The sequence below is a fragment of the Tachypleus tridentatus genome, chromosome 13, assembly GCF_004210375.1.
Source record: "Tachypleus tridentatus isolate NWPU-2018 chromosome 13, ASM421037v1, whole genome shotgun sequence".
Lineage (NCBI taxonomy): Eukaryota > Metazoa > Arthropoda > Merostomata > Xiphosura > Limulidae > Tachypleus > Tachypleus tridentatus.
Genome location: NC_134837.1, coordinates 106306578 through 106319726, shown reverse-complemented (window position 1 = coordinate 106319726; position 13149 = coordinate 106306578). Strand labels below are relative to the sequence as shown.

General features: G+C 33.8%; 1 protein-coding gene across 1 annotated transcript in view; it reads left to right on the top strand.

The window, feature by feature from the left end:
* LOC143237698 (uncharacterized) overlaps positions 1–13033 on the top strand; it is a 30653-nt gene extending 17620 nt beyond the window's left edge. The window contains exons 5-9 of the mRNA XM_076477218.1: positions 3927–3969; positions 5141–5174; positions 5615–5762; positions 8032–8233; positions 12495–13033. Coding sequence (XP_076333333.1) covers positions 3927–3969; positions 5141–5174; positions 5615–5762; positions 8032–8233; positions 12495–12599 — 532 coding nt within the window. The 3' untranslated portion in view covers positions 12600–13033. The remainder of the gene's footprint in view (positions 1–3926; positions 3970–5140; positions 5175–5614; positions 5763–8031; positions 8234–12494) is intronic.
* The last annotated feature ends 116 nt before the right edge of the window (positions 13034–13149 follow it).

The following is a 13149-nucleotide window of genomic DNA, read 5'->3' as shown; positions in this document are numbered from 1 at the left end:
AAAAGAGATAAAAACAGATATTTTTAATGATATTTAATTGTCTTAGTAAATATCTGGTCAAAACATGGAAGAAAATACGTAAAACAATAAAGTTAGAGATATGTTAATCAGATACCACTTTACAAAATTTTAGTCTTATCATAATATTTTTCTGAAGCAAACAGACACTGGTACAATTATTAAGCTATTTACTGCTAGTAGAGGTCTTGTGAGTTTCTATCTTGGTTGTGAGTCGTTGAAATTCCGGCTGATATGTTGACAAGGCTGTACGAATTAGCTCCGCCAGGTGTTGATTTGTAAGGATTGCACGACGCTTCGACTTCACAAACTTCATTACAGAGTACAGTGATTCACATCAGTATGTTGTGCTGAAAATTGAGATGAGTCGCACACTGGTTTTCTTCAGTTCAGGATATTTTATTTCTGGAACTTACTTCCATAACTCAACTATAGAATGGGATTTATAGATCATCTTTAGACCCAGGTCATCCTGTAGTTCTATTAGTTCCATTTCCACAGCAGATGATTCTGTAACTAGAGGTTTGAGAATTGGACAACCATCATTGATTACATCAACCATGAATGGATTTACAAGAAAGTCGAAACAGAGCTTCAGTTTCTGCAAGTCCTCAAACCTGTCTAGGAAATTATAAAGCACTTATTGTGATTTATCTTTGTATTCTTCCAGTTCGTGGTCTTTTATTTCGATATCAGGGAATGTATTCACTCTCCTTTCGAGATTGGGAAAGTAACTGAAGTTTTTGACAGTATGTCTCTTTCAAAAAGTCTTATTTTATTCTTAAAGCTGAAAATTGTCTAAGTAAGATCAGATACAATCTTATCCTTCCCTTGGAGTGCCAAGTTGAGAGTTTGTGGATGATTTATTATATCAGTAAGGAACATTAGATCTTGTATCCATTCATCATTGACCCCTTGGGAATAGGATCTTTTTCTTTTCTTCAAGAAAAGTAATAATAAGCCAATAGATCCACAAACCTATTTAAGACATTGCTGGTTGACAGCCACTTCACAATGCAGTAGAAAGAGACATCACTAGGTTTATCTTTAAGCTCTAGTTCTTCAATATATTTTTTTTAACTGTCGGTAGGTCTTCTCATTTAAGCGTATGAAATTGAAAATTTCTAGAACAAATCTAATAACAAATTCATACTTGAAGTATCTGGCTGCCAGTTGTTCACGATGAATGGTGCAATGAACAGAGAAAAACTCTGAAAAGTTGAGATCACTTTTCATAAGTGCAATTAATCCTGCATTTTTCCCCATTATTGCAGGTGCTCCATCTATTATAACGCTGACGAGTTTATCCAGTGGAATATCAACATTTGTTAAGGCTCTGTCAAGTGTATTTTTAATCTCAACACAATGAGTTTTTTTTTCTTTTAGTGCATTAAGTCCAACGTCTCTTTTTTCACAATTACATCAGAGGAAACATAACAAACAAATACCGCCAGTTGTGAGTTGTCTTGTATGTCTGTAGATTCGTCAAGGGCTAAGCTGAATGCAAGGAAATTCTTTAAATCATTTTGCATTTTGTCTACAACATCAGCACTGATCTGGGAAATACGTCTCTCTTTAGTACGGCGTGAAGCTGGTTTTGTGCTGTTATTTTCACTAAATTTTTGTGTTTTTTGGATGTAACACTGCAAAAACTTCAGCTGTATTCTTCTTAACAAATTCACTATCAAAATATGGGTGTTTAGCACGAGCAATATTCCATGATATAACAAAATTAGCTTCAGTCGTTGTATCAACTTCCTTACTGAACATTGTCAACAGTGTCTGCTGGCTATTTAGTGATTATTTTAACACAATTAAGTTGTTTTTCCGTAATTCTGATTTAAGTGGATAATCAGAACTTGTGATTTTTTTCATAGTAGCATTTCAAGTTACTGGCTTTATAATGACTGAGTAACATATTGCAGATAAGACACAAAGGTTTACCTCCTTTAACGGTGAATGCAAAATCTTCCTCCCACTCTGACTTAAAATTGTTGTTTTCATCTTCATACTTTTGCTTCTTACAATTGGATGACGCCACCTTTCTTCACAAAATTTTCACAGACACTTCTAAAAAATTAAAGTGAAAAGAAACAATAAACTTCAACACGCGCAACGCAACCAAACTCTACAGCGCCAAGAATCATACCAACACTCCACTAATTTCACTGCCCGCAACACAGCCACACAAGCCACAATCATACGATCGCAAACCACGCCCAGTAAACCTAATATTGTCAGCACTGGTTTGTATGATTACTGATTCTCTAGCACAATTCCTCTGTAATCCTTGTTGCTTCGAAATTTCTTTAATCCCTGACTCAAATTAGCATAAAAATTAGGATTTAAATTATTAAATATATTTGCTCACCATGAACATTAAACTTACGTTTAAATCCAGTGGACTCTCAGTTTACACCCGGTAAATAATTATATAGCTTGAAAATATTTAATTTACCTTTTATATTAGTTGTGATGCAAAAAGGAGCTCAGCCAACTTATTTCCGCGAGCAGCACATTATATGCCAAATAGACGCACGTGGCTCGCGAGATGTGGTTACCCCCCTACTATAGTGTTTTAAATAAACTATGTTTTCTTTTAACAGCTAAATATCACACAATGTGGAAAAGCATAATAAGCTATCTAACAATAAAAAAAGTAAGTATATGAATTAAAGGAAAAGGTGTAAGCCTGAGAAAACTATTATTCATTTGAGGCATCATGGGAAATATTTTGAGACACCCTTGGCAGTCAAATGTTTCATTCGGTGTTAACTGTCTTTTACACAAATAAGCATCAGGTATTTGTAAAACAAAGACGTATTATGAAATTCTTATGCTATTCATTCGCTACTGTAGGTTTGTACCCAAGCTCAAGACTTTATCATTATCGTTTGCTTGGGCGTTACTGACGAAAAGTGATATTCTTTAAAACCGATAAACTAGAAGAGCGTAGGTAATATAAAAGATATATCAATCCTTCATCATGTTCTTTTATCTTAATAACAGTTAAGGGTTACGAATAAAATTTGAATAACACCGGTTCGTTTTAAAACAAATTCACATCGGGCTATCTGCTGTGTCCACCACCTGGAATCGAATTGACATATCTTAGCCTCCCAGATGTTTAGAACATGAGGAATTGAATTGCGGCGAAACGTTTCGGAATGGCATTTTATCTCTTGAGAATTAAAGACACTACTTTTCCTGATCTACTGATTGTTTGTTTGTTTCCGTATTTCGCGCAAATCTACACGAGGGCTATCTGCGCTAGCCATCCCTAATGTAGCAGTGTAAGACTAGAGAGAAAGCAGCTTGTCACCACTACTCACCGCCAACTCTTGGGCTACTCTTTTACCAACAAATAGTGGGATTAATCGTGACATTATAACACCCCCACGGCTGAAAGGGCGAGCATGTTTGGTACGACAGGGATTCGAACCCACAACTCTCAGATTACGAGTCGAGTGCCTTAACCACCTGGCCATGCCGGACCTCCTACTGATTGGGTTCCCCGCTGGGACAGCAGTAAGTCTACGGATTTACAACGCTAACATCAGGGGTCGATTCCCCGCAGTGGATACAGCAGATAGCCCGATGTGGCTTTGCTACAGGAAAGCACACACCCAGACACGTACAACTTATTGGACCATTGTGCTGCTATAAAGTTGGTTACAATAAAAAGCTTTTTCGCAATTCATATTTAACCACTGATAAGATTTACTATAAGTGGTCAGTGATTCTAACAAAGCACAAGAAACCGCTAGAGGTCACTTCAAAATAATTCCAATGTTGCCTGAAAATGACAGTTTTTTTCAGCAATATATCTTTTTCTTAAAAGCATTGACCGTATCGTGAGAAGTAATTTGATCCTTTTATAAATGTCACCTTTTTTTATTATTTTACAGATGTGCTTCCTCAAGACTGTCAAGAGTTCTTGGTAATCGTAAGGTGTTTATTTATTTTCCAGATCCTTGTCCACCGAATTTAAATTTAATTTTCCAACTGCAACCTATCCGGTTTCACAAAGTGAACATCATCAGTCCAATATTTTACAAATTCACGTAGTAAAAGTGGTAAAATTGCTAAAACAAAACTACATTAGTTAAAAAAGACGGAGATGTTGTCAGACAATAGTCATGTTGTTAAAAGGAAATTTTAAAAATTGCCAAAAAAGTAATATTGAGGTAAAAAAATTTAACACCAGGGGTGACTAATTATATCAACGAAATGTAATAAATTTATTCATTTCAAATTATTGATAATTTCAAGAATAAAATATCTTCATTGCAATAAATGGTTCAAAAGACCCTACATGGTTCACTGGAGCTTCAATATAGCGACCTTACTCTTCCATTATTTTCAGTTACTTCTATAGCTATCCCAATAAAGTAGGGGTCAGTACCAAAAAATAAACCCCATTAAGTCCCCAAACCGTGGTACTTGAGCACCTGCCATGTTTGGTCCCATTAGTTTGTCAGTTCCAAATTCGGCGACCCTGCAAACATACTCCTAAATTCCCATCGTGCCTTTCACACGTATTTTAGCTTCACTTGGAAGAGGGGTCACGCCATATAGATCAGCTTGGAAGAGGGGTCACTCAGCTTGGAAGAGGGGTCACGCCATATAGATCAGGAAACCCCAAGTACACCTGACAGGCTTGTTTTTCTCATATCTAAAATTGTAGGAATAGCTCGTTAATAATTTCAAATTTGGATCCTCGACATCATAACCGTGTATCATAATTTTCATTAAGTAAGACTGATAATTGAGAACTAGTTTATATTACTTTTAATATAATTTTACGATATTTAGTTTAGACCCTTTAGAACTATAATGTGAGTTTCAACACGTAAAAAACAGTAATTGTGAACTTTCATTTTATAGTTGAATAATTTGATTCACAACTCTTAAAAAACAGTGAGTTAAAATTTACATTTTACAGTGACGTTTTAAACTTACAATTATCAAATTATACTTTTATTTCGAAGTGTTTCGGTAGTGTATATTTCTTAAACACGGTCATGCTGACACGAACCATCTGTTCATAAACGTGTTCTATCTCACTCAGTTTGTTCGTGCATAAATAACAAGATTAAACTTTTTGTATTATATTCTCTAGTTCTTCTCAAAGGATCGTGGAAACAAAATATTTGGTAGGTGCACGCGTTTTAAGTATTATTACATTTCAAATGTTTAGTAGGTTTTATTTAACTATTAAAAATACGTTATCTCTGTGATCATGAGCAGGCATAACTGCTATGTATTTTTTTAATATAAAACAAATAACACCTTTTTTCAGTTTCATACAGTACTTAATACGGAGAATATTTCATGTCATAAAAATTCTAAATAGATTTTACTGTTTCCTCTTTGTCAAAGCTATTACAGTATTGTTAGTTTCATATTAGAAGTCTGTAGCATCAAACCTGCTTTTTAAAATCTAATATGAGATGATATGGTTCTGAGTTTGACGCAAAGTAGTTGAATTATTCTAAACTTTAGTCTATCTGTATATCTATCCATTCATTCACTTTACTATCGACCTGTAAATCTCTTTATTAGTAATTTGACAAAATCTGTTTGTCTGTTTAAGACGATGACTGTGGGATAGGGCAAGTGGGCGAAGAATTCTGTAATCAGAAACTTTTAAACCTTCGGAGAAAGAAACCAGTAATCTTGGAAATTCTAGACAAAGCAAAGAATATCGAACAGGATAAAACAAATTCAAACAGGATTGAAAGGTAAACCCAAAAGTATGACTTTTATGATTTAATGTTTCAGAAGAAAGGGAATATTTGTGTTCTGTATATGTGTTATAAAAATTTAGTTTAGTTTAATTGTCTAGATTTGTTTTATTACCTAAGGCGCAGGCACTTAAACAAGAGAAGCAGAAGGGGCACGTTCTGTCCCACTTTGAATATTTGTAGCAAACGTTTTTCGCCTCATTTGCTTGTCAATTCTTTCTTACATTTACCCTCCCTTACTCTTAACAAAGATAGGTGCACGCGATCCAAAGTACAGGTAAACATCGATATAAAACGCATCGATAAAGCGCGATAATCAGTTGGGCGCGATGGGGTCTTAGGCCCCAAATTTTCTGGGGTTTCTACAGAGGCCGCCGCTTAATATTACCACTGCTTAATGTAATCAGCCGGTTAATGTGATCAAAAATCAAAAACCAAATCCACTTCAATCTTTTTGTATGGTTTTCACGCCGCATATTGTGATCAAACCCCGGCCTGCATGTAATAATTCCTGGCGCGAAGTAATGAATTCGATAAATTTCTTTAGAATTCTGCTTTTTACATTTAATTTCAGTCTTAAAATTGAGTTTAACAAATAAAAAAATGCTATATCATTGGTGTAAGTAGTTTTGTTTGTTTTTCTTTATTTCACTACAAAACGCGTAAATTTTGCATTACCGCTCACCCCGAGGGTCAAAAAAATATATAATCAAATCGGTATAAGGCGCAATCAGATACAACGCGGTCGAATTTTTTGGACCCCAACTAGCGCCTTATATCGATGTTTGACTGTAATTAGGTATTGTTGAGTTAAATTATCTTATCTTTAGATATTATAACTACCCTAACTGTTACTTTATCTCTATAAAAACACAGCATCATATATGTGTGTGTTAGGAGAGATAGTATTTATCTATCGGTATCTAGGTAGAACTGAACAGACAAAGCCAGGGCAACTTTATCGCTGTAAGCAATATTTCAAAATGTCGTCATTGACAGAACCCCTGAATCAGTATCAACATTAAACTTTACTGAACATGACATGTTGTTATTTGTAGCAAACAAAAACAGACATAAGTAGCAGTTCAATGAAAATAACGTACTTCCATTCTATTTCTGTAAAGATTACACAGCAGTCGTAAAGTTTGGAATATTTCATCCAGTAGCTAATATACATGATGAACGTAAATTTAGTCTCTGTAAAGACAGACATATAGAGCACTCAATAGATATGACATACTTCCATCCAATGAGTAATGTTTATTATTACTAGCCGACTACCCGTCGCGCCAGTGCATCAGATCTGCATGTGACGTATTCATGACGTCATGTCTGCACCCTGAGAATGCAGAAAAATTAAGTTCTCCGTGACGGGAAACGGAAAAATCGTGACCCCTATTCCAAATCTACATGCACATAGGATACAAATTTTACAAAGTTGGGGGTTGCACATTGCGTAATAGTTTTTTTCCAGAATCATATAAGCTAGAGTTCCATTATAGTATGAAGCCTAAAGATGCACAGTGGGCTATCTATGCTGCACTCCCTTTAAACATCAAAACCCAATGCTTTGCACTTCAAGTTCTCAGGCATACAAGCTGTTAATTTTTGTATTTCACGCAAAGCTACATGAGGGCTATCGGCGCTAGCCGTCCTCAATTTAGTAGTGTTAAGACTATAAGGAAGGCAGTTAGTCATTATTACCCACTGCCAACTCTTGGGCTACTCTTTCACCAACGAATAGTGCGATTGACCATCACATTATAACACCCTTACGGCTGAAAGGGCGAGTATGTTTGATGCGACGGGGATCCGAACTCGCGACCCTCAGATTAAGAGTTGAGCGCCCTAACCACCTGGCCACCACTGATAACCCAGTTTACAGTTGATACAAGCTGAGTCACTGGCATTTCCGTATAAACAGATATATATAATCAGTTCAACAGCCATGACATATCATTCCAAATCTCTGTAGAAATGTACAATGCAGTTCAATCAGGCACGTAATCAGTCTTTTAAAACTATGATATTAAGAAGTGCATTTCCATATGTGTTTACTGTTCTTAGAAACCTTAATATGAGATAACTTCAGTTACAGCTGAAATCTCCAAGTGATTTATTCCAATTAAGCTTTCTCAAAAGCTCAGTATCATTCATAATTCTAAATAAAAGATGAATGAATGAAAAATTAATGTACTGACCTTTTACAATAAATAACTATATATACATTTTTTCTGTAGAAATTTAACCATAAATAATGTTTCAGAGAAGTATCCCTCGGCTTGATTTCGATTTTGCAACTTTTAGAAGAACATGAAAAAAAGCTTAAGATAACCAATACATCACTGACCCCAGGAATGATTGCTAGACTGATGTCTTGGGGTGAACAAGTTGTGGCATCTTATGAAAATTTGTCACTGTTATCCAAGGATGATAATGGAGGCTCATTACAAAGCATTAAGGACAAGGTACTTACTTACACAACATTTGTATTTTGTAGTTATAATTCACAAAAGAAACCGAAATTGATATACTAATATATCCTTTAAAATTTTCCATATATAAAGCTGTGGTAAACAGAGATTTATTGTTTTACAAACTTGTTTTCAGAGAAGGTTCTAATACATACACTTAGAAACTTGTGAAACTACCCAATGATAAATTTGACTTCCATGAAACACTGAAGATTAGACAAATATAAGACTAAACATGCAGAGACCAAATCTGAACACCATTTAATTTATAACAATATATTATGGCCAGTGATATTTGTTATTACTGATTTACAACCATGAATAGGTTAAATATGTGTGTTTTATCAACTTCTGATTTACCTTTAACAATAACAGTTACTGGTGCTGTATGAATCAGAGTTTATTTTTATTTTCAGCTAGGAATATAGATATTTAATATTCTAAGCCTGTATAGTACCTCATGTAACACATTGTCTACACATTTGGGTAAGAAACCCCAAAATTCAGACATAACTAACCCTAATTTAAAACTGCTAACCACTGAGATAGAAAATAGCAACACCAACCACCTCTGCAGTTAAATCTTACCAGTATGGCAATGCTGCCTGTCCTTTTATAACATGTCCAAAACTGAATGTATGGAATTCATTCAATGGCATATCCAGGGTCTCAAACCCTGTATATCTTGATCCACAACTTTGCATGCTACTAATTACATCACATCCAACCTAGCATGAATAATATGCATATGGAATGTCAATTTGGAAGAAATATTAATCACTCAAAAAAGGTGAAATAATATTTCTGCTTCTTCACACAACAATAGCAGCCCAATGTATATCCAGACAATCACTTAAAACTGTAATGGCCAACTGGAGAATAAGTCTATTCCCCAACATTAGCCTTTGCATACTGGCATGTTGTGATTTGTTGGCACTTTTTAAAGTTTGTCACAAGCTCCAATCACCACTGGCATTGTTACCAATTTACTAACTTAAGCTGACCATCAATTGTTGCTCTAGTTAATTATAGAAATTGCACTTTCTTCTTGTGGTGAATCTGATGTGTTGTCTTGATTCTGTTTCTTCTGGCAGCATCATCTTTGTAAGTAGCTCCAGCTGCTTTATGCTGAGATTGTCTGCTGTTGAATATTAATGATGCACTGTTACTCCTTTGCAATGTACCCTATTTTATAACAAATACAGCAACTCTTCACCCTCTTTCTGTTTCTGGTCAACCACCTCTAGTTTCAACTTTAACTGGTTATTTTTAGACTTGCCAGTTATACTCCCTCCATATGCTTCCATATACTGTTCTGCCAGCTTGATCATACTGTCTACAACTTTTGACATTCTCTCCTTTAAAAACAAGGACAAGTTAATTGAGCATGTGATTATGAACTGTCCACACATTAATGGGCCTGCTAGTCCCTCAAAACTATTTTCACACTTGGTCATGTCAGTTCATCTAGTGAAATATCACTGTAGCTGTGCCTCAAACTGAAATACAGTTTCTCCAGTGTTATGCTTGACTTCTCTGAACTTCCCATGAAAACCTTTTTCTGTAACTTCATAGTATTTCAGTAAGGCAACTTTTAACCCATCATGGGATCTCCTGATGTCATGTCTGCATATACTTATGGGCCTTCTCTTGTTAGAAGGGAGCCAAGATAATCTGCCCAATCACCTTTGTCCCAGTTTTAAATTTGAGTGCATCTTTCATCTCTCTCCAGGAAAGCATTCATGTCATCTTTCTGTTCATTGGAATTGGGCAACTTGGGTCAACTGGCCTTGACCACATTGTCATTGTTTGGTCCTTTCTCTTTCTCTTGGGCAAACATGATCTCAATTTATGATCTCATTTTCTCTATTACCAGTCATTCCTCTCTCTCCTTTTCTTCCTTTGTATTCTTATTCATTTTCACTCTATTTCCTTTCTTCCTCTTTTCTGTCTAGTTCTTACCATTTTTTAAATAAACTCTTATAGTTTGCTAGCTATGAGCCCAAGACACACCCCTTTCTATCCATTTATCAAAATTTCTTGACATGGATATATAAAATGATTTGTAATCTAATTATTTTTGCCACCACTATAGTTGTGCATACATAGGCTTACTTTACAGCATTAACATCATCCTCTTCTACTGCCCTTTACCACTGTATAATCTTTGCTAGTTCAGTAATATCAGGTTTAATATAGGGCTGAATACCTTTACAGTAATTGTCTGACTCGTTGGCAATAAATGTCAACAGTAAACAGACAGCACATAATTCACTTGTTTCAAAATAATATATTCAAAACAAGTCAAGCATATGTACAAAGATTTATTACACTATTGTTTACTGCAGTTGAATCAAGAACTTTGAACAATTTACCTTACTGTCAAAAGTCCAGACATGCTGGTTCAGTTACTTTAGAACTCAACTGAAAAGACAAATTATTTCTTCTCTGCACTTTTATCACAGTGAAATCAGCAATAAACTTACTGACATTACCCCATGGGTTACAGTTGTATTCAGAGCTTTAAATAATTCTCTTTTATATCAAATTTCCACACAGGCTGGTTCAATTACTTTAGAACACCTTTTAATAAGACTAGTTACTTTTTTGATGTCTTTTTGTTACAATACCACTTTACATAATGTCTGTTATAGCTGAACTAATAATCATGCAGTCTAACTTCACTTTTGCTAACTTTAACTTCTTGCATTTTGTATCTGTATGTATTTTATAACAACAAAAAAATCTAGATATTTCTACCCCTCTAGTGACAGCAGCATTCACATAGAGAAAAAAGTTAAGAACTTTGAGTAAAATGATATAATATGAAAACAGTCTAGTTCAACAATTAAAGAGCATACATAGTATAAAACTCATACCAAGTTACATTACAAAATTTGTCATAACTGTCACTTTTATAATACATTTTTAACACTTTTGTTACTTAAACTAAATAATCATTAAATATTAAATAACTAAATAGTTCTTAAAAAGTTCTATATATCCAAAAATCTTCAACCATGTTTAACTTACCTTACATTAAAAGATGTGAAAGTCTTGTACTTAACTGCAAGCATAGTTATATAAAATATATAGTGGCATTCATGCATGTCAGCTGGTACAGAGGTTGTTAAACTATTTTAGCAACTTACTGGATAAGTTCACAGAAGAACTTTATGATATTAATCATCTTGATACTCTAGATATTCAGAAGTATGCATGAACAACAGAAAAAAGATAGGAGCTGAGAACAAACTCAGTAACTCAAGTATTTCAGAAAGTTTATTTCTTCCTTTTACAATTTACCTTTAAAGAAAAATCCACTTTCTGAAAGCATTTTGATTATTGGATTTCTATTCTAATCCAGTATCATTTTATTCCTCATTTTGAGAGTAGTTCATTAAAACTTTATTTTATTTTTATTTTTACCATTTTCACCTTTTTGATGAAGCTTGATGGTACCACATTCTGAAAGTTACTCAAATTGAGTAAACATGGAACTGATGAAAGCTGCAAGACATGTATAGAATGTCTCTACATCTCGATGCTGAAATGCCAAGGTTTGACAAAAATGATTCTTATATCTTATAAAGCTATCATACTTTTCACTCAAGCTTAAAGCATACATGTTGTAATAATTTAAATTTCATAAACATAATATAAATATACATCTGTTCAACAGTGAGCTGCTGTGCCAAATAAGGCTTAATTTGTAGACTTCAAAAATAAAAAAATGTTTTACAAATTCATAGCTGGCCCAGCATGTCAAAAGTTTTAGATTTGACCTCTTGTTGTGTTCTGCAAGGCCAAAACTGTACCACAGCTAATTATTTTTCTATTCTAAATACTGTAAGACAGTATTTACACTATTCCTATATTGGTTATGCACTGGTGATTTCTATTATCAAGAGATCTTTTTCAATTGTCATTATCTGTGTGTTTGATCACGTCTTTTATTTCACAGTACATAAAATCAAAAATGTGAATCACAATCATAATAATAATCTTTAAATTTAAATAACATAAAAGACAAAGCTGTTACTATGTTACAATTGCACATTATTAAATAAACAATTCACTAACAATTACAAAGAGAAAGTGATTTTAAAGCAGTATCTTCAAAAGTGTTTGATGTGTTACGTTTTCTTAGTTTCCTGTAAGTACACAATATTGTTTTATAATATTTGAACACAGTAACTTTCTATTCAAATGTTTAATTATTTTTACATTTTATATTTTTCTCTATTTTTGTCAGCCGCTGAGAATTATTGAAGTTCCACACTGTTATTCCAAGGAACCTGCACTAAACTTTGTCACAAAAATGGATGACCAGTTTAATTTTCCTTCCACTGATCTGTGATCTCTCAATAAATATATATAATCATTAATGTTTTTGAGATAATTACTTCTTCTTGTAGTGTCACTGATAGTCAACTCACTTTCTTGGAAAATGTAACTTAATGATAAAGCACATTTGTGTTTTGCTTTATCATTACGTATCACCAATATTTTAATTGTGTTCAACAAAAAAATTGTAAATGTAATCTTCATCTGTGTAATGTAAGAAGTGAAATAGATCAAAGGAATAATGGAACTTCTAATGAATAACTGAAATAAATTTCTAAGAAGTTATTTTCAAAATTAAAGCTACAGAGAAGAACAGCTTAAAAGAAGAGAGATGGGTCTTTGCAAAATGCATTTCCTGAATTATTGATTTATGCAATCATTGAAAACTCTATTGTAATTTTACCTACTTGTGGACTGATGTAAATTATAATACTGTAATTTTCTGTATTCCTTTGTGTGTCTTTATTCTATGGTAATAGATAGAACTGAATTATTAAACTTTTTCTAAGTCTTAATGTGTTTCAGACAGTGGTTACAATTATCTAGTAAGAAACTAATGGATA